This window comes from Mustela lutreola, chromosome 10 (assembly GCF_030435805.1).
Source record: "Mustela lutreola isolate mMusLut2 chromosome 10, mMusLut2.pri, whole genome shotgun sequence".
Lineage (NCBI taxonomy): Eukaryota > Metazoa > Chordata > Mammalia > Carnivora > Mustelidae > Mustela > Mustela lutreola.
Window position 1 is genome coordinate 47,816,301 of NC_081299.1, and position 23,007 is coordinate 47,839,307.

A 23,007-nucleotide genomic window follows, 5' to 3' on the forward strand; every position below is an offset into this window, starting at 1 on the left:
CTGGGGATGCAGAGCTTTCCTCTATCTGAGAGTCAATACCTGTCTATTCCATTGGAACTGATGCTCCTCCTTGGGGAAAAAAAACACATCTAATCCCTCTTCCACTTGACAGACGTTCAGCAAACTGTTTAATTAATTGCTTCATTTACTATTTATTTAGGGCCTAGGAACTATGCCAGACACTTGGGGTAAGCAGGAGAGAGCTCACTTCTCACAGAGCTTCTGTCTTGGAAGGGAAGAGAGTTGATGGCAACTGTGATTCTTCTGGTCTACAGGCTAGCCACTTAAAATCTCATAAACCCTTGTGCGCAGTTCCTTCACCATCCTGCTTACGCTCTTCCACATTTTTTCTAATTGGCCTAGAACCCTCTCAAAGAGTGGGGCCTTAATTGAAAAACCAGAGGCAGGCAGAGGACAATAAGGCTTGTCACAATCTGTCCTAGATTAATGACTTTTCCCTAGACATCTCTGAGGTCCTCATCATTATCTGGTTTCCATTTGAGTCTCTCAGCTCCTCTATGGGGTAGAGGCTGAGGGCAATGCCTAGCCAATCTGAACGATCTGGAATGGGTGTCAGAATCATTCTGATCTGGGGCACTCCCAGTGTACAGTTACTTATAAATTGAGACTGTGAACTTCTGGATCAAAAAGTGCTCTTTAAGTCTCAGCTTTGCCACTTACTAGCTTAAGCAAGCTGGACCAACCTTATGGGCATATGACCTGGGCAGTTATGGGATTGAGGGTAGGGGGAGAACCATGCCCAGAAGGATTCTGAACTTTTTTTAATGTTCTGCTGTTGCTATTTTGAAATTCTTTTTTAAAAGATTTTATTTATTTATTTGAGAGTGAGCGAGGGCATGCCAGAGAGAGCATGAGCTCAGTAGAGGGGCAGAGGGAGAGGGAGAAGTAGGCTCCCTGCTGACCAGGGAGCCCAACGAGGGGCTTGATCTGAGGACCCCAGAATCATGACCTGCAAGCCAAAGGAAGACACTTAGCCAGCTGAGCAACCCAGGTGCTCTGCCATTTTGAAATTTATAATAATTTCTCAGATGGGGCCCTGCATTTTTACTTTACCCTAGGCACTGAAAATTGTGTAGCTGGTCCTATAAATAAGTTATTTTAACCTCTCTGAGCTTTCTTGTCCTCCTCTAGGACTCATCTAGAGTTGAGATTAAGACCTGGTTCTGCCTGACTCCAAAGCTTGTCTCTGTGCTGCTGTGTGCTGCTGACCTCCCTTGAGGATAAGTGAGAGCCTGTTCTAAGCCTGAGAACCTTCTGTGGTGTTGCCCCAAGTCACAGGGGCTCCACGCATTGCTGTTTATTTACAGATTCTAGAAAGCTTATCTAAGCTGAGAAAAGTTAAGTTTGTGATTTTCCACTAATTTCAGAAAGGAAGTGATGCAAACTATGTGCCCTTGGACAAGGTATCTCAGTCTCTTCAACATTAAAGGCTATGATAATGGTATCTCCTATAAGGTTATTGTGTGATAGGTGAGGGGATGTTTGCAAAGCCTTGCGGACAGTTCCTAGTACAGAAAGCCCTCCGACTTGATACTTTATCTAGAGCCTTAAAAGAGTATAGAGAAGCAGGAAGTGAGGGCTGGGGCAGGCATTAGGTTTCACTATCATAATTTATCACACTTAAGACTACCAACTAAACTATTAATTTACATATCTCTTAGAAAGTAAAAGCATCACCAGTTAAGCTGTAAGATGCTTTCTAATCACTTCAAGTTTAGTTTAGTTTATTAATATGGAAAAATCTTTTAGACATGAGTAGACATGATTTAGATATATTTTGAATGAGAGTCTTTTAGACTTATTTAGACATTCATTTTTAAAATCACGTATCACCCTTGGGTATATGTAAAAAGGAAAATAAAAGCAAAATACATTGGTGAAAATATTACCGAGAATTCTTCACACACAGAATGGTTCACCTCTTCCACAGTACTCTTTTGGCTGAGCTGTTGATGCGTTTCACACACAATATTGTCAGCTGAGTCCTTGAGAGGGTCTCGGAATGCAGCACTTCCTCAACGAATGCTGTTGTTTTGGGAAGATTCTGTCAGCCCGCTGGTACCAGTTTGCAAATTCTGATGTTGGTGCCATTTTCTTATTCCACTAGAAGGTATGAGTAGAAGTTTTCCAGAAAAACAACTGCAATTCACATTTTTTCCTCCAAAGGTCCACAGGTGGTTTGTTGACTAAAACGTCAAAGGCTGCAGTTGTCAGTCATTTTACCCCAAAATAATAACCAAGGGCCTCCAGGCAGGAAATGTGACTATGGCATCGCTGAAACCTGGCCATCTGATGTCATTGGTTATAAGGCATGCCTTGATTTCTGGGATGTTAAATGTTAAATAAGAGTGTTGCACCTTGGAATACATGAAATGCGGCCGTAGGAAAAGTCTGGGAATTAGAGGTTCTCAGACCTTTGTTTCATTCCTCCTTTGCCACAACTAGCTTGCTGCTGCAGAAAACCTTCTAGCATTGGGAGAGACCTTAGGAACAATCTTGTTGAATCCTCTTACTTCACAGGTAAGGAAAATGAAGTGCAGAGAAGGGTTGTGACTTAGACCATCCAAGGATACTTGGAGTAGGAGATGCTGACTGTACTTCCTCTACCTTGCACGCTCAGCTGCCGTGGTTCCTGAGGGGGAAGGGGAGTTTCATAACTATAAGCATCATTGACAATTGGGTGCTTCCCTATCATAGAAGCTCCTCAGTGCTCTCTAATGGCTCACTGGCTCTTCTGGGCATTTCCAACCACATTAGTCCTTCTTGGCCAGTAACTCCCAAATTCAATGTCCTCTCTACTTGAATGTCTTTTCCAAGAGCCACTTTCATCCCTTGATCCCACCGCTAACTCCGCAGGCAGGTAATTGCCCTAGGTTTAGTGGTTTTGGTTTGTATGTTTCTCATGGAAGTCATCATATTATTAAATATGAATTGATTTGCTTTTTAAAAACTTGTTTTTATGGAAAATTTCAAATAAACACAGAATAAACTAAACAGTTTAGCAAAACTTTATGTACCCATCATCCAGCTTCCACAGTTATAAACATTGTGTTATTCCTGATTTTTCTACTCCTTCAATCACTCTTTACCCTATTTTTTTAGTTATTTAATTTATAACTAGTTATTTAATTTAATGTGAAGTTTACATGTAATGAAATGCACAATTACAAATGGGTATGTTTGTGTAACCTACACATCTATCAAGATTTTGAACATTTCCATTGTTTTAGAGTGATGTCTCGGGTCCTTTCATGTCAGTCTTCCTCCTAACTTCCATCTCTGCACCCTCCAGACAAACCCATGCCATTTATTTTCCTTTGTAAATTACTTCACATCTTGTTAGCTTAGAACATCATGAAAGTGCAATCATGGCAGTGGATACTCTTTTATGGCCAGCTCCTTTCACTTGACGTACTTTCTATGAGATTCATTCATGTCATTACATGTATCAGTACTTCATTCTTTTTTTATGACTAAGTATGGGTCCACCACACTTTGTTTTTCCATTCTCGTGTTAGTGGACATTTGGGTTGTTTCCAATTTGGAGCTATTAACAATATAGCTTCTATGAACTTTCACACATAAACGTTTTTTGTAAATTGTATTTCCATTTATCTTGGGTTAATACCTAGGTATGAATTGCTGGGTCATAGTGTAAATATATGATTTTACAAAATGATTAAGCTATTTTATGTTCCCACCAAGAATATAGGAGAGTTCAGCTGTTCCATATTATCTCCAATATTTGTTGGCAATTTCTTCCACTTTAGCCCTTCTGGATGTTAGGTAGTGGTATCTCACTGTGGTTTGAATTTATATTTCTCTGGTAACTAATAATGTTGGGCAACTTTTCATGGATTTATTGGCCACTTATGTGCCTTCTCTTATGAAGTGTCCAGGTTTTTTGCCTATTTTTAAAAATTGGAATGGTTGGGGTATTTGTCTGTTGAAAAATAAAAATGTTTTATGAATATTTCTTCCCACTCTATGCTTGCCTATTCATTTTCTCAGTGTTGTGTATTGAAGTTTACTTTTTCAGATTTTTATTTTGTGGTTATTGCTTTCCACATCCTATAGTATTTGCTTACATGCCATTTCTATTACTAGGCTGTGAATTCCTAGAGGAAAAGAATATGAACATTTTTTATCTTGTGCCCCCAGCCTCCAGCACAGATCTTGACCCATGAATATAGAAGTAGTGAGGAGGAAATAAATATTCCTTTTTCTGTCTATTATCTCTCTGGGGAATCATCCTCAACCCTCATTATTCAGTTTTTCTGGTTTACATGAAGATGATCTTTTTCCAATCCATCCCTAGGGATGGATACATGACCAAAACTGGGCCAATTAAAGCTTTGTCCAGGAGTCTTGCAAGAAATAGGAACATGGAGAGACACTCACCCAGCTCCCATCAAGATTCATAAGGACATTGTAATGCTAAAACAATTGCTGGCCATCTTTGTTACCACAGGAATTGATGTTACTTGAGTATGAAGTCAACATAGGAATTGAGACATAAAAAATGGAGAATAAAGATCCTTGAAGACATAATCCATATCCCTGGATCCAGCCTTTCCTGAAGTTTACCTACCTTTTGAACTACCAAAATATATGAGACAGTAAATTGCCTTTTGGTTTGTTTGTATATTTGTTATTTGTTTAATCAAGTCTGAGTTATTTCTTATTTTTTATGACCAAAACGTTCCTGTCTAGTATACTCCTGAATAATGTTACCTTACAGCCAAGTCCCTATAATGTTTTACACAGCTCCAGAAGTCCTTTGAGAGGGGAAGAATACAATACTTGTACAATACTCACAATACTTGTACAATACAATACTTACAATACTTGTAAGTTCTGAAAGTGTATAAACCATAAAGCAGGAATCCTCCTTTTTTTTTTAAGATTTTATTTTTAATTATTTGAAAGAGAGACAGAGAGAGAGAGAGATGAACAGCGGGAGCAGCAGAGGGAGAAGCAGACTCCCTGCTGAGCAAGGAACCTGACATGGGGCTCCATCCCAAAACCTGAGATCATGACTTGAGCCTGAAGGCAGCCACTCAAACGACTGAGCAACCCAGGCACTGCTGGGGTCCTGATTCTATATGTTATGGAACAGTATTGAAAATTACAAATTTTTCATCATGATATAAGCAGAAAACAAAATTAATTGCTAGACTCCTGTCATGAGAAGACCTGCTATTATCATAGCTGAGTGTACCTTTCTTCCCACTATCATTTAATTTCTACATATTGTCATCAGTAATATTTGATAAGTGGACTTAAAAAAATGAATCCTCTAAAAGAGCAAGTTAATTCCCTTTCTTTCAGTAGTGGAACATTTGTCCAATGTATTTCATAAAGAATTTGTCATGTCAAATAGAAAAAACAGAGTTGTTCCTGGTACAGTTGTATGTATGTGTGTGTCTGTATATAACTATACTTCTGTGTGTATGTATCTGTGTGGTTTGTGTGTCTATATTTAAGTGCATTTATTTATAGGTGAGTGTACAAAGTGAGTCTGAGACTATATGTGTATGTGTCTTTGTGTTCGAGGGTACATGTGTTTGTGTGGTTTGTGTGTGTGTCTATATTTCCATGTGACTATATTTGTGTCTGTGGGTATTTGTGCCCCCTATTGTGGTCTGATTTGCATTTTTGTGTGTCTGTTTATGCATGTATGGTATGTGATGTGAATTTGTGTGTGCATGTTTGCATGTGTCTGTGTGCTCTGTGTATAGTGTGGATAGATGTCTACAGGTGTGTTTGTACAATTATGTGCACATGATTGTGCTTCTGTGTGTGGGTCTGTGGGTCTGTGTTGTGTGGCTGTATGTGTACATGTGTTTGCATGCATGCATGGTGGGGGCTGGGAGGAGAACAAAGCTACCAACATTCTGTTTTATACATTGTGCAGATTGGGAAATGTTGACCTCTCTGGTGGGGCAGAGTAGCTTCGCAGGCACAGAGTTTGGCTAGCAGAGTGGAGACTGGATATCAGCCCCCACTAGTCCTGTGGCTTGGGGAAAAGAACAATTTGGCAGGAAAGGGGGACACTTTGGAAGGCACAAAAGTCCATTCAGTCTCTCCTTTGCTCTGTAGGAACTCTGAAAACTACCCAAACCAATGCTCTCTAATGCTTTCCAAATGACATGACCGTAGAGAAGTTCATGGCACACTTCCTCCAACCAAAGTCTGCATCCTGTGCAGGCTCCAGGGGCTTCCATCCTTGACTCGGTTCCTGAGACTACACGCGAGCTCATTCAACAGGCTGCCTCCCACCTCTCTTTTGACCTTGTCATCATCTCCTGGCCCTGGACACTCTGCTTCCACCTGTTGCCTTGTTGCTGAAAAACACTGGTGGGGGTTTAGGGTTGCATGCTGTTGCCATGGCTCATCACATAGTTTGCACTTTTATTAAAATGACTCATGGCCAGGAGGCTGTGGGACTGTGATCGGGTGGTGATAGGGGAGAAAGATACCGATGGTGTGGAATTGGTTTCGATGGTGAGTGAGGCCTTGGAACTGGGAAGTGGGTGAGCAGCTCAAACCCAGAGGGGGAAATTGGGGCTGTGGGTTGAAATCAGTGAGATTACTAGGACTTGCTTCATCAGAAACCTTTAAATCAAGCACGAGCTTCTCTGCCCACTTTAGCTCCTCAGCAGAAACTCCCTCTTTGGCAGCTTGACATGTGGTCTTGTGATCGATGACCTTGGGCAAGTTGCTCCACCACTGTGAGCCCTCCCTTCTTCAACAGCAATCCCTACCCCGTCACGTAGGAGTTCGGGAGGAATCACTGAGACTGCACGAGGAGGTACAGAACATAGTACTCAGCGGAAAGTTAATGCAATCTTTCCTCTCCCCTAGTATTCCATATCCCCTCTTCTTCTCACTGGCCTTGGGGTGCCCATAGCACTTTGTCTGTGCTCTTATGATAGCAGCAGCTCTAGCAAGTGCTCAGTATTCAGTAGATGTTTGCTGAGTGAAGAGATGAAGGCAGGCAGCCAGAGGACAGGTAGTAAGTAGTCAGTAAATAATAAAGTTAGGTTGGAACGTTCTCCTGTCTTTGGAAATGAGCTACGGGCATCCCTCAGAGATGAGGGCTGGACAAAATCATGATTTTGTGTATAAAGTATGGCTCTAGGTGGTAGTCAGAGTGGAGAGCTCAGTGGGCCATTCTAGCAAGTGGTTTCCCCTTATTGACCATCTCTTTTGGTTCCAGTGAACTATTATAGTTATTTGCCTCCTGAGATGATGCACAGATTTGAGAAAAAGAGAGTGTATATGCAGTGGCACTTGTTCCTGCCAGAAGATCAAGTTTAAGGAAGGTTTAAAGGAGTCTAAGTTGATAAAGAAAGAAAGGAAGAAAGACAGGAGAAAACAAATTTCATAGCAGTGAGGGACCTAGCTGGCCGATAAAGCTATCACTGCCATAATCATACACTAATCACAAAACTGCTCTTATAAAACACTGTGCTAGTTGCTGAGGCTATAAAGTAGAAGGCATGGTTCTTACCTTCCAGAAGTTTCTAATCTATGGAATGGAAATTGATGGAAGACTGAGAACTGTGGTTCACTTAGTACCTGTTTAGCACTGGGACAAATGTTTTAGGGTATACCTCAAGAAGTTCAATATTATTATTTTCTAAGAAAAATAACATACAGAGAAGCTAAGAAACTTCTTGTAGGTCACCCCGTAAACACGCACAATGGGGAGAAGAGCCCAGGTCTGTCTGACTTTAGTGGCCTATGCTGTTCCTGGGATTGTGAGCAAGGACATCAGGACAAGTCTATAAAAAAGAGAATTCCCTTTACAAGGTGTCCTATATTCAGCACCATGTGAGCAGTAGATAAGGATGCTTGTAGGAGTCCAAAAGAGATGTATAGAAGCCTCAAATAGAAGTGGCAAATTGGCAGAGGAATAGGTCTTTCACAAGATGCTGAAGGCAGAATATGAACCCAATAAGAGAATAAGGGAGGGGGTGGTTTTCAAGGAGGAAAGAGGCATAGCATGTCCAAAGGTGGGAGGTAGGAAAATTTTCACCTTCTGGATTTGTGGAGTATTGGAGAGGGCACAGCCTGCTCCAAACTTAGTAAGAGCCTTAGACCAGCCACCTGATTTCCTTGACCCTCAGTTTCCCTATCCTGTACAATGGTTGTGAGAATAGCCACATCATAGTATTGTTGAAGACCTGAGATTATGTATATTACATATACATAATTTATGTATAATATATATTGTATAATATATGTTATATATATATTATGTATATAAAGCCCCTATTTCCTCAAAAATCATCAATCTAAGTTAGACCTTAATATAAATTAGTTCCTTCTCTCACAGTATCCTATTTCCCTTTCTACTTGCAATCAAGTCAATTACATATCTGCACGCTTATTTATTGAATGTCTGTTTCATGACAGTAAGTTCGGTGAGGATAGGGACAACATCTGTTCTTCTCTGTTCTTCTCAACACCATCTTTTTAGTGCCTACAACAGTAGGCACTCAGTAAATCTTTGTTAATGAATGGATACAGGAATGTATGAATGAATAAATGAATTCATAAGTAAATGAATAACTAATCTATTTCTGTGCTGTGACTCTAAGAATCTCAGGGAAAATCCATTTTTTCTCTGGTGAGGGGGTGGGTTGCTAATGGAAGGAAAAGCCTTCAAAGAATGACATGGAGAGTCACAAGGGCTTCACGGGTGATCAGAGGGAGCCCCAGGTCTCCTGTGTGTGTGTCCTGGTGCTCTACATAAGTGTTCCTGAGAAGGAAGGAAATTACACAAACTTCTAGTTCAGCTGGTTCCAGGGTTTCACAACTCATTTCCTTCTGTCTTGGTTAAATCCGTGGTGCTGCTTTTTCCATTGTGACTTGTGAATTGCCTAGTGCACAATGACTCTGCATGATCCTCACACTGCCCGGCAATAACTCGGAGGGGTGTCTAGACTTTCCAATAATCAAGTCTTCTGACCTAATGCAACGCAATAACCCCTAATGTAGAGCTTGAGAGGAGGAAAGGGGATATAAATAGATGCACTAATAATTACTAGGCATTTGATACATTCTATGAATTCCATGATAAGAATAAGGACTGGGAACTGAAGAATACAGAAGAGGATGTATGGTTATGCCTGAGACGAGGAAATATACACACAGTTGGCTAATATTTACAGCTTTCAAAATATGATCATGTGTATCATCTCGTCTTAGCCTCACTGCAGCCATTGAAAAGGGGGATGGCTGGATAGCATTTGTATTGTTACTTCTTCCTCATACACAGGGAAACTGAGGCAACTAGTGGTGGTGCAGGATATAGATCTGGTTTCACTGGCAGATATAAACTCACTGCCTAGTCTCACAACTCTCAATTTAGGGATCTTCTGTCATGTACCACCCTTTACTACATTGGTCAACAGTGTGGGGGGGTTTCTGTGATGTCACAATCCCCCACCTTCTGGAATGTAATTCTAATGCATTTTTGTGATGAAATATCAATATCAAAAAATCAGGGGCCACATTACCCCATGCCTGCTTTAGTAAATAGTTTTTCAATCAGTCACACATTTACTATTATCTATGGCTGTTTTTGCATGACAAAGGTAGAGTTGAGTCGTTGAAACAGAAAAGGTATGACTCATAACGTGTAAAATATTGAATATTTGGTCCCATACAGAAAAAGTTTACTACCTCCTAGAATAAATGAATGGAATGGAAGTAGATAGAAAAAAATGGACTCATTCATTCATAATAGGCAGTGGGTCATAACTGAAGCTGAGAGTGAGAATCGGTCTCAGAATCGCACCTCTGACACTTGGCTGGATGACCTTGAACAAGGTATTTATACTCTCTGTGCCTCTATCACCTTACAGACTTGCTGTAGGATTTGCACCAGGTAAGGTATATGTATCAGTCACGATTATGTTTGGCCCCATGTGACAGAAGACACAGGATGAAGGGGTCCTGCATAAGACAGCAGTGTCTTTCTTTCATGTGGAAGTGAGCAGTGGGTGTTGGTCTGGTGGGGCGGTGTCAGCAACCCCAGCCTTCCCACCCTGTTGCTTTGCTGAGCGTGGCTTTTATTCCCAAGTTTCTCTCATGGGCCAAAATAGCTACTGGAGCTCTAGCCACAGTGCTATTATTGCTATTACTACTAAAGATAGTTTGATGACAACAGGAAATAAAACCAAAAGTCGAATACAAAAAGCCCAGAAACAGAGACATACATAGTCTAGACAGCAAATCCACATTAATTCAAGTCTAGCCAAAATAAGACCTCCTGCCATAGCTCATGAGGCAACAAGTGTGTTTTGCGTGTTCTATTCCTGGGGTGTGCTGGGGAAGATCTATAAACCACGTGTTCTGTGTATTCAGCATCTAACACTTTAAAAAGTATTTCCATAACTATTACTTTATTTGCTCTTCATAGTTCTCTCAGTAGGTTAAGATAAACAGGTCTTAATATTATTATTCCTATTGTATACTATAATTCTACCAGGTGGTAAGTAATCAGATCCCAGATCCCTCCTATCATCCCAGAGAGTCCATAGTTGGATCTTTGGATATTTGTTGGAAATGAAAGGGGAGCAGTACTGGTGTAGAAGAAAGAAAACGACCCCAAAACGGGACCCCGAGCAGATATAACTAATCATAGGACCTCACGCTCACTGAGTTAGTATCCTTACCTATATGATGAAGATAAGAGCATCTATTGATTTTAGGGGTTGTTATGAGAACAGCAGACAAGGACTCTAATGCGCATGGTAAATAGGCTAGTTCAGTGAAATCACTGCTATTACCTGGGCTTACCTCTTATATCTGCTGTATCCTTGAAAACTCCCTTCCCTTTACCGGGCCTCAGTTTACTTTTCTAGAAAAGCAAAGGGTTTGGCTCCAGGGACTTGCTAAACTATCTTCCAAATCTCCGGTCCCATCAGCCTGGGAACCTGCCTTTTCAAGGGAAACAGCTTAGATTGGAGCCCAGGTTGGAATTCTTCCTGGTTCCCTAGTAACTCGCTGTGTGTTTCAGAACAAGCAAAAAACGTTTCCGACTCTTTGCATCTGTAGATAAGGACAGATACTACCTAATTTATAGGAAAGGCAAGCATCGTGAGGATTAAATGAGGTGGAGGTGCCCAGGGCCCACAGATTGTAACATGGACAAAGGCAGGACCTATCTGCTTTGTAGATTTGAAGACTGTGATCGCACTTCAGAGGGCTGGCCACAGGTTTGGATGGGTAAATTCATTTAAAGTATCAGAAACAAGACCTCGCATAAAATAAGCATTCAGAAAATATTATTTTTATTAATTATATCCGCCTAAAACAGTCCTGGAGTTCAGCAAATGGTCGGGAAGAGGTCATAGGATACACACTCGACACGCACACATACATACACACACACGCGTGCAACAGAGGCTGCAGAGTTTGCGAGGGTGAGCTCGGTGCCTTTAAAAGTACTAGAGGTGGGAGGAGCCACGGCAGGCTGCAGTCCACGCCCCCAGCCGGCGGAGCCAGGCCGGGGGCGGGCACGCAGGCCAATCGCCGGAACCGTTCAAAGGACCAATCAGGGCGCGTTTTACAAGGGTCGCGCCCGGCGGAGGCGGGGCCGGGGGCGGGGCCCAGCCTCAGTCGCCCTCGGGGACCGCCCAACCCCACGCGGTGCAGCTCGGTGCGGCCACCTGCAGAGCCCCGCTAGCTAAAATGTAATTTCAGATTGGACAAGTAAGTGACCCTCCTCCCAGTCCCACGTGTGCAGTAGGGGCTTTTGCAGGCGCGCAGGCTCATAGCGCCCATGTTCTCCAGCCCGAGAGCGCACCGGGTCCCAGCTTCCCTCCCCTTTCCCGCAGTCGCCGCCTCTTCCTGCTCGCCCTCCGCCTCCAGCCGCTAAAGTCTCGTGCCAGCCCAGCCTCGGCTCCCCGAGACGAAGTAGAGTTCCCTGTGTCCTTTCCTGGGTGAGGCTTCCGGCTACTCACGGCAAGGGTCGGCCTCTACTGCATCCCCCAGGGCTGCGTTTGAGATGTCGGGAACCCGGGGTTCTCTGCCATTCCTGTCCAGTTAACTGTGTTCGCTCCCCCTTTTCCTCACTCTTTCCTATCCCCCGGGCCCTTATTTTAGGATATTTTTTCCCAGGCAGTTTGGAACTTTTAATAAAAATCTGGCTACCTAAAGGATTGTAAAGGCCAGTGCTGCTTGTAACTTCAAAAGCTTTCAGCAGCTTGTGGTAAGGTTTGAGGTGCATTTTAGTTTAGATGGTGTAACGCTGTTTGGTTACAGCTATCCTGGGTAGGAAAGGCCTAAGCTTATCTTTCCCTTTTAATTCATTTCCCTTCTTTGAAGGATTGACGAGATGCAAAAATGGTGAATTTCCCTAATCGTTGGCTCTTCTCCATGAGAGCACTTATCAAATCTTAACTAATTTTGTCCCTAAATGAAAGGGTCAGTCATTACCAAGATATGGAAGGGCATTAGGTTAATTTTTTTAAAATAGGAGATCTGGAGGGAGGAAGTGATTACACTTTTGAATTGCAAATTAGTAAGAAAGAAGGTACGTCTTCTCTACGTTTGTGACTCTTACACAGATGGTACAGTTATGCTTTGTTTTGCTTGCGTTTCTCCTTTTCTTAAATGATCCACCAAACGCATATCCTGATTTTTTTTTTTTTTTTTAACTTTTTATGTTGCCAGCTGGGTCTTGCAGCCTTCTGGTTGCCTCCTGGTCTTCTGGGAGTCTCCTGTTAATGAGGCTCTCTGCCTGGCTCTTGGCCTGATGATCACTGGCCTGGCTCTTGGTGGGATCAGCTGAGGAGGACCTGCTTGTGGGAGGCCCAGAGGACTGTTGATTAAGGATGATGGGGGAACAGACCAGAGAGGGTGAGAAGGGCCTGGAGATTGATTTTGAGGGGAAGGGAGCTTGGGAGCCTCCCTTGCTGGATTTGGAAATCAAAACATGTGTATTAGGAGAAGGGAATAACCCTGAGGGTGGAGATCTGTGTCTTTCTGGATGAAATTAAGAAGTTTACTGGGAGGAGACTGGGCCTTCTTCCAGGCTGTGTTAATTTTTGCTGTGGGCCTTGTCTTTTCCTGGAATCTGGTTCCGTTTCCCTAACCTTTCACTTAGTTCAAATCACAGTCAATTACCAGCTGGTTTTGAAAACAGTTTGAGGTAATGAATCTTGCCCAGCCAGAGTGGGGACCCCTGGCCTCCTGCCAGGGGATTTGAAATAATCATTTTACCAGCATGTACTACAATCATTTACCTCCCCTGCCCATCTCTTTATTAGAAGAAATACAGGATCAATCCAGGTGGTGATGTAAGGGGTCATCCAAACCTGTTCATTCATTCATTTGTTCACTAATCTTGTGCTGTGTATTCTGAGCCTGGTACTGTGGCAGGTTCTGGGAAAGGAAAGATGAGCAAGACTTGGTCTCCACTTTTATTCTTTCACTCAGTCTGCTTCTGTCTAATCTGATGAGGGAGATTATACCATACCAAGATGAGTGCCATTGCAAGATATGCAGGAAATTCTCAGGAACTGGGAGAAGTGCAAATGGCCCGGTGTGGAGTTTTGTGGAAAACTTCCCTGGAGGAGATAATGCTGTGAGCAGAATTTTGAAGCCTCAGTTTGAGTGAGCTGGGAAATGACAAAAGGGAAGGGGGTTATTTGACTTGGGAACAGTGTGTGCAAAACTCTACAACCTGGCCCGTTGTTGACTAGTGTGGCTGAATAGGTTAGGATGAGATGGGAAATCACCAGAAAGAAAGCTGGGGAAAGTGAAAAGGCCAGATCAGGGAGGGTCAGGTGAGGCATAGTAAGGGAGTTTGAGCATCAGGAGCTGTCTGAAGTGACATGGATTTGTGTTTTAGAAAGTTAATTCTGGCTGCAGGGTGGAAAGAGAATTGGAGAGGTGCAGACTGGGAAGAGACTTTTATAGTACAGATGAGAGATGGGTTAGGGTAATAGTTCTGGGACTGGACAGAGAGAGAGAGATGAGAATACCGTTGATCCTAGAACATGGGCTTGAATACAGGTCAACTTCTACGTGGATTTTTTACATAGATATATTTACTCTTCCTTAGGATTTTTGTAACTTTTTTTCCTCAAACTAACTTTATGATAAGAATACAGTATCTTATACGTATAACATACAAACTATGTGTTAATCGACCTCATGTTTTGGATAAGGTTTCTCATCAAAAGTAGGCTATTAGAAAGTTAAGTTTTGGGGGAGTCAAAAGTTATATACAGATTTTTGACATTGCAGGAGGTCATTGCCTCTAGCCCCTGCATGGTTCAAAGGTTGGCTGTGGAATGATTAGGAATTAACTACTGATTGAAGATACCATGTGGAGAAAGAATGTAGCAGTTAGCCTACCATCCAGGAAAAGGCATTCCCAGCTGGGGCTTTTTTCAACAGCTTTGCTGAGGTGTGCTTGACATACAGTAAACTGTATATATTTAAAGTGTCTAACACGAGATGTTTTGACATATGTAGGTATCTGTGAAACTATCATCACAATTAAGATAAAGAACACTTTTAATACCCATACAGATTTCTCATGCTCCTTTATAATCCCTCCTTCACTGGTTATTTCACACCTGATACCCCTCAGGAACAGTGATCTGCTTTTTGCCACTAGAAATTATTTAATATTATTTTAGGCGTCATATCTGTGGTGTCATACAATATATATCTCTTTTTGCGTGCTGGCTTTTCATCTTAGGATCCCATGGTGAGTGTGCACACAGAGTTCATTTCATTTATTTTTAAATTTTATTTATTTGTTTATTTAAGATTTTATTTGACAGGCAGAGATCACAAGCAGGCAGAGAGGCCAGTGGACAGAGAGGAGGAAGCAGGCTCCCCGCCAAGCAGAGAGCCCGATGCGGAGCTCCATTCCAGGACCCTGGGATCATGACCTGAGCCGAAGGCAGAGGCTTTAACCCACTAAGCCACGCAGGGGCCCCATTCCTTTTATACATTGTATGGCTATATCGTAGTTTATTTACCTGTTGATGGGTTTTTGGATTATTTGCTGCTTTTTGGCTACTTTCAGTAAAGCTGCCATGACAATTCATATACATATATATCTTTCTGTGGGTGGGTGCTTTCATTTCTCTTGGTTAAATACCTAGAAGTGGAACGGCTAGTTCATATGGTAGGTATATGTTTAACTTTTTAAAAAACTGTATTTCTCTTTTTTTTTAAGATTTTATTTATTTATCTGACAGAGATCACAAGTAGGCAGAGAGGCAGGCATTGAGAGAGGGGGAAGCAGGCTCCCCACTGAGCAGGGAGCTTGATGCAGGGCTCAGTTTTAGGACCCCGAGATCATGACCCAAGCTGAAGGCGGAGGCTTAACCCACTGAGCTACCCAGGCATCCCTTAGAAACTGTATTTCTAAAGTGCTGTGCCATTTTTTTTTTTTTTTAAAGATTTCATCCACCCATTTGACAGAGATCATAAGCAGGCAGAGGCAGGCAGAGAGGAAGGGAAGCAGGCCCCCTGCTGAGCAGAGAGCCTGATGCTGGGCTTGATCCCAGGACCCAGAGATCATGACCTAAACTGAAGGCAGCGGCTTAACCCACTGAGCCACCCAGGCGCCCTTGTACTGTGCCATTTTAATTCCCCTCAGTGGTGTATGAAACTTGTGATGACTCCAGTATCAGGTGTGGTCTCTTTTTTTAAATTTTAGCCATTCTAATAATGTGGAGTCCTTTTTTCAGGGGTTTTAATGTACATTCTCCTAATGACTGATATTTTCAAGCTTCCTGTCATGTGCTTACTTGCCCATATATATATCACATGATTTCCTGGGTGAGGTATTTTGAAATCTTTTGTCCATTTGTTTAAAAAAAAAAAGCTCTTTGTTTTTCTGAGTTTTGAGAGCTTATGTATGTATTCATTACAAGTTCTTTACTTCACCTGTAATTTGCAAATATTTTCTCCGACGTTATGACTTGGCTTTTCATTTTCTTAACAGTATCTTTTCATAAGCAGGGTCCTCCATTTTGGTGAAGCTTAATTTGTCAGTTTGTAATTTTGATGATGTCTGTTTTATCAATTTATTCTTTCATGGATCACGGTTTTGGTCATTGTGTCTAAGATGTCATGACTAGCCTGAGCGCTCAAATATTTTCTTCTGTTTTTTTAAGAAGCTTCATTGTTTTTGTTTTACATTAAATCCACAATCCATTTTGAGTTATTTTAAGTTAATCCGTAACACTAGATATGGAACAGAGTTGATTTTTTCCCATGTGTCATTATTCCAGCACCATTTGCTGAAAAGCCTATCCTTTCTTTGTTGAATTGCCTTTGTGCCTTCGGCTAAAATCAATTGACTACGGATACATATGGGCCCATTTCTGAATGTTTTATTTGGTTGTTGTAATCTTTTCATCTGTTTTAATCCCAGTATCATAATCTTGATGACTATAGCTTTGTAAAAAGTAGTGAAGTCAGGTAGAATAGATCCTTCATCTTCAAATGCTGTTTGGTGATTCTAAGTCCATTACATTTCCATATTAATTTCACAAGTTATTTTGTCAATTTCAGAAAAATGGACCGTTTAGATTTTAATTGGAATTTCAGTGAATCTCTACCTTAATTTGGGGGCAAATTGACATCCTAGAGATTGAGTGTTCTGATGCATGGACAGTATATCTATTTAGTTACTTAGGTCTTAATTTTTCTCAGCAATGTTTTGCAGCTTTCATTAGCTAGGTCTTGCACATCTTTATCAGGTTATCTGTAGGTATTTCATATTTCCTGATGCCATTGTAAATGTAATTATCTTTTAAAATTTAACTTCTAGTTTGTGGCTATTTGTGTATTGATCACATATCCTACAGTCTTTCTCAACTATTTGTCAGCTCTAAGAGCTTTTTACAGATGCCATCAGATTTCCTATGTAGGTGATCATGTTATTTGTAAATAAATAACAGTTTATGTCTTCCTTTCAGTGTGGATGCCTCCTGTTTCATTTTCTTGATATAGTGCACTGGCTAGAACCACTACTCTTGCAAGGAAGTGATGAGGGCAGACACCTTGTCTTGTTTTTGATCTTAGGGAGAAACATTTTTTTCATCATTAACTATGGTGTATGATATTAGTTGAACATATTTTGCGGATGTCTTTTAGGAAGGTTTAGGAAGTTCCTGTCTATACCTTCTTTGCTGAGACATTGTTTTTTTTTTTTTTTTTTTAGTGAAGAATAAATGTTGTATATTGTTGGTTGCTTTTTTTTTTTTTGAAGATTTTATTTATTTATTTGACACAGAAAGAGGTCACAAGTAGGCAGAGAGGCAGGCAGAGAGAGAGGGGGAAGCAGGCACCCTGCTGAGCAGGGAACCCAAAGCAGGGCTCAATCCTAGGACCCTGGGATCATGATCCAACTGGAAGGCAGAGGCTTAACCCACTGAGCCACCCAGGCGCCCCAGTTGTTTTTTTTTGTTGTTGTTGTTTTGTTTTTGTTAAGATCTTTTTAACCTCAATATGCTGAGTTACGTTCATTGATTATTTATTTATTTGCTTATTTATTTATTTTTAAACGTAAAACGTCTTCCTGAGATAAATCCCACTTGGTCAGTACCTTTTATCCTTTTTATGTTTAGTTGGCTTCTGTTTGCTAAAATTTTAAGAATTTCTGCATCTGTGTTAATGGTGAATATTGACATAGTTTTCTTACCTTGTCTTTTAAGTTTTGTTATCAAGATAATTCTGGCCTCATAAAATAAGTTGGTAAATGTTTCCTCCAACTCAATTTTTTGGAAGAGTTTATATAGAATTGGTGTATTTCTTGCTTAAATGTTTGATGGAATTCACCTATGAAGTCATCTAGGCGAGGAGTTAGTTTATTTTTTTGTGGAGAAGAGGGAGTATTCAATTGATTTAATAATATAAGACTATTGAGATCATCTTTTTCTCCTTGAGTGAGGTTTGATAGTTTCTGTATTTTAAGGAATTTGTACATATCTAAATTGCTCATGATAATCCTTCATTAGCATTTTAATATCTATAGAATCTGTTGTGATTTCATCTCCCTTATTCCTAATGTTGTTATCTTCTCTCTTTATTTTCCTGATCATTTTGTCCAGAAATTTATTAATTTTATTGTTCTCAAAAAATAGCTTTTGGTTTTATTTATCTTCTATATTCTTTTTTTTTTAACTTAATGATTTCTCTTCTTAAATTTATTATTTCCTTTCTTCTAGCAACTTTGAGATCCTTTAACTCTGCTCTGATTTCTTAAGGTGGATAATTAAGATTATTTATTTGAGATGACTTTTCTAATAGGCATTTGATGCTATAAATTTATTGGTTCAGGTGCATCTTAAGACTTTTGCTACATGTTTATTTTCATTCAGTTAAAGTACTTTCTGTTTTTTAAATGTCTTCTTTGATCCATGTGTTAGATAGAAGTGTGTTACTCATTTTCCAAATATTTGAGGACTTTATACTCATCTTTTTATTATGATTTGTAATTCTGTTGTGGTCACAGAAGGTACTTTGGTATGATTTGAATCCTTTTATCTTCTTGAGACTTGTTTTATGGACCAGAATGTGGTGTGTCTTGGTAAATGTTTGATGTATACTTGAAAAGAATGTGTGTTCTGCTCTTGTTGGGCAGAGTGCGTTTTACATATCAATTATGACAGCCATATTGACCATGGTATATTACATCGTAACTTGCTGATTTTGTGTTATGTACTGTATCAGTTATTGAGATAATAGTATTATCTCTGAGGATAGTTGTGGATATATGCATTTCTCTTTCCAGTTCTATCAGATTTTGCTTTATGTATTCTATGCAGTGTTATTAGGTGTGTTAATATTTAGGATTGTTGGGTTATCTTGGTGAATCATTCCCTTTTTTATTTCTTAATTTCTGATAATATTCTTTGCTCTGAAATCTACTTAGTTATTATATACATATAATTATATATATATAATATTTTTGCTCTGAAATCTACTTAGTATGATAATGATTGAGCTTTCTTTTGAATGCTATTTAATGGCATATCTTTCTTCTTTTTACTTTTGACTTGTGTGTTTCTTATGTGTAAAATGGGTTTCTTGTAGGCAGCATATAGTTATACTGGGTAACTAAGTAGGGCTTGATAATCTCTGTGTTTTAATTGGAGGCATTTAGACTATATTTGATATAATTATTCATATGGTTTGTTTTAAATACACCATCTAGCTTTTTTTTTTCTTTTCTATTTGTTCCATCTGTTCTTTGTTTTTTTTAATTCCCTTTTTCTGCCTTCTTTTGGATTAGTTTTTTTATAGTTTCATTTTTTTCCTCCTATATTGCCTTATTAGACATAACTTCTTCTTTTGGTATTATTTTAATGGTTGCTGTATGGTTTATAGTATGCATCTTTAATTTATTAGAGTCAACTTTCAAGTGAGATTATACTACTTAACATATAATATAAGAACCCTATAACAGTATGTTTATAATTCTTGCCTCCTAGCCTTTGTGCTACTGTGTTTTATGTAGTACATTTTACTTACACATAAGTTTAAGCCCCACTATATGTGGTTATTATTTTAGTTTTAAGCAGTCAGTTATCTTTTTAAGACATTCAAGTAATTTTTAGAAAGTATATGTACCCACATATTTACCCTTGTGGCCTTCATTCCATTTTATAGATCCAGATTTTCATGTGCTGACATTTTCCTCTCTGCTTCTTATGGGGATTTCTGCTGGCGATGCATTTTTTCATCTTTTCTATGTCTGAATTAGTCTTTATTAAAGCTTGAGTTTTGAAAGTTTTTTTCCGCAAGGTAGAGAATTTTAGATATGAAGTTTTTTCTTTCAGTATTTCAAAGATCTTACTCTACTGTCTCCTAGTTTAAATTATTATTTCTGATGAGAAATCTGTTGCCCTTCTCATATGTTTCTTTCTTTTGTGCATATTGTTGCCACCCCTTCCCCTAAGCTACTTTTAAGATTTTTCTTTATCATTGCTTTTGAACAGTTTGGATATGATTTTCTTGGGTTAGTTTTCTTCATATTTCTTGTGCTTAGGGTTCATTGATATTCTTGAATCTATGGGTTTATAGTTTTCATCAAATTTGGAAGATTTGTGGCCAATATATTTTCAAATATTGCTCCTGAAATCTTTGTTCTTTCCTTCTGGGATTCCCATTTCACATATAGTATGCCATTTGAAGTTTTTCCACAGCTCACTGATGGCTGTTTATTTTTGAAAAATCTTTTTTCTCTTTTTGTCAGTGGATAGTGTCTGTTACTGTATTTTGAAGGTCACTAATCCTTTCTTCTGTATTGTCCCATTCTATACAGTTTTCTATCACAGACATCTTAGTTGTAATTTTTAGCATTTCAGCCTGAGTCTTTTATATCTTCCATGTCTGAACTTTCAAGTTCAATCTCTTCTCTAGCTTTCTGAACATATGAAATACAGGTATCATAGCTGTTTTAATATCTATGTCTACTAATTCTATCAAATATGTAAATTCTAGGTCAGTGCCCATTGCTTTTTCTCATTTTGGTCAGTCTTTTCCTTCATCTTTGTGTGTCTGGTTAATTTTGATTGAATAGCAGACATTATCTACTTTACCTTGTTTGGTGCTAGATATTTTTGTAACTTTATAAATACCCTCAAACTTTATTCTGGGGCATGTGTGAGGTATTAGGAAACCATTGGATTCTTTTGAGTCTTGCTTTAAGCTTTGTTAGGTGGGACCAGGGCTAATCCTTCCTTACTGCTGAGGTAAAACTCTTCTATGTACTATACCCAGTGACAAGGTTTTCCACTGTGGCTGGTGTGAATAGGTACTATTCATGGTGCTATGTGAAGTTGTTCACTCTGGGAGCCTCTGGCTCAGATGGTTTCTTCACATGCATACAGTGGTTGGTACTCTATTGAATACTTGAGGAGCACCCTTTGCAGTTCTCTGGAGTTCTCCCTCTGTGCAACTCTCTCCTTTCTTGTACTCTGCCCCAAGAAATCTAACCTGTTTTCTGTAAACTCCTGGCTCTGTCTCCTCCATTCAGGGAGACTGTAGGGCTTGGCTGATTTCCACCTCTGTGCCATAGTCCCACACATTAAGCTTGAGCCAATTCAGGACACTTCATTTTCCCCCACCTTCATTTTCCCCCACACTGTACTTCATTGCCTAATGTCCAGTGTCCTGAGAACCTTTGTTTCCTATATTTTGTTTCCTTTTGTGTGTTTGTGTTGGGGTGGGGGAGTGGTTTACATGACTGAAATGTATTTTCTCACAGTTCTGGAAGCTTGTTTCCTTTTTTTTTTTTTTTTTTTAAGTTGTTTTTAGTGGGAGGGTAAATACAGTTCCTGTAACTCCATCTTGGCTAGCAGTAGAGGTCTTCAACTTCAACTTCAATTTCTGAAGAAAATTTAAAGAAGGGACTATTTGAGGGTGTGAGGAAGGGATTTTGAAGTATCCAGGCATCGGCAATAATAGGACCACTTATTTCTTAAGGCCCAAAAGGGCACAATCCAGGAAGTAGATCAAAAGGAAACAAGACACCCTCCAATTAGGATAATTTTCAGTAATCAAACTATTTAAGGAGAATGTGGGCCTCCTGAATCATCCCTAGGGCTAATAACAATAGGATTGTTCTATCCTTCTATTTAAAGGGGCAAGGTGTTGGGGTGCCTGGGTGGCTCAGTGGGTTAAGCCTCTGCTTTTGGCTCAGGTCATGATCTCAGGGTCCTGGGATCAAGCCTCGAATTGGGCTCTCTGCTCAGCGGGGAGCCTGCTTCGCCCTCTCTCTCTGTGCCTGCCTCTCTGTCTACTTGTGATCTCTCTCTGTCCAATAAATAAATAAATAAAATCTTTAAAAAAAATAAAATAAGGGGGCAAGGTGAGGAATGGTTACCAGAATCCCAGAGGAGTAACTATGTGTGGAGAGCTGCCTTTAGAGGATTCAGCACCTTTGTTCAAGAGATAAGGTAGTTCAGTTCATCTCCCAGCAAAGGGAGTCCTGACCTTACTCTCCTTCCTCCTTGAAGCTGGTGCTCTCATTGGCCAACCCCAACTAGAGGACAGAGGATTGAAGTGCCTGGAAATCCCAACTATAGTCCCTGGGACACAGGGTAGGCAGGAAAGGGTTTGAGTAGGTAGTGTAGGGAGGAAGAGAAGCTGAGAATAACTGCATGGGAGTCGTGATAACCTCCAGATGCCCAGCTAAGTAGCCCGGTGGTTGGTGGTGCCGCTCACTGAGAGAGAGGAGAGAAGGGAATAGTATATATTGGAGAAGTAGGTTTGACATGCGAGGGAGAAATGATGAAATTTCCTTCCCGAATGAGACATACTTCTCTCAGGAGACTTCTATAACAACCCTTCCCCCCCACTCCACCCTATCATCTTAAATTATTGACGAGGTCTGTATCAATATGGAGGAAGCACGAGTTCAAACAGCGGGTACATATACAGTGATGTATGTGTGAGGTAGGTTTAGGGAGACTAGAGAAATGAGGTAGAAATCATTCAGGCTCAATGTGTTACCAGCTCCTTGGCCATCCAGATTTGGGTCTCTGGTTACAGACCAGGCTGTTGGCTGAGTAGCTTGCATTCTGCTCAGCTGGCCACAGGATGGAGAGTTTTAAAAAGGACTCCGTTACTGGTGGGTTGTGGGGGATGAAGGCTGAGAGAAAGATGCTCTATAAAATTAAGTGTGATTTCAGCGGACTAATCTTGGTGTGGTTCACCAAATTCTGGGATTATAGAATTTCTCACCAACTTTGATGTTTGAATGAGGCTACTCTTAGAATGTATAGAAGTATTGTGTGGCGTGGAGGAAGGGGCATAGGATTGAAGTCCTTCTCTGGTTTTTATTGGCTCGGTGACGGCGGCTAAGTAACCCAAGTGCACAGAACCTTAGTTATCCTATTTCTAAGCATGGACCCCTCTAGAGTTTTGGGAGGAATAGCAAGCCCATGTCCTAAGTCACTGGTACCGTGCCTGGCACAGAGTAAGTGC

At 40.3% G+C, this 23,007-nt stretch overlaps 1 protein-coding gene across 14 annotated transcripts in view; it reads left to right on the forward strand.

Annotated features, from left to right (window-relative positions):
• The first annotated feature begins 11,641 nt into the window (after positions 1-11,641).
• Positions 11,642-23,007, forward strand: part of FGGY (FGGY carbohydrate kinase domain containing) — a 412,410-nt gene continuing 401,044 nt past the window's right edge. For 3 of the 14 annotated variants that reach the window (XM_059137205.1, XM_059137215.1, XM_059137217.1), the window contains exon 1: positions 11,823-11,981. Coding sequence is in view for 5 of the 14 variants with exons in the window: in XM_059137208.1 (XP_058993191.1) it covers positions 12,876-12,900 (25 nt within the window). In the remaining 9 variants the exon portion in view is untranslated. Of the gene's footprint in view, positions 11,752-11,821; positions 11,982-12,749; positions 12,901-23,007 lie in introns of those variants that run through there. The other 11 variants (XM_059137204.1, XM_059137213.1, XM_059137208.1 and 8 more) reach the window with 8 other exon arrangements.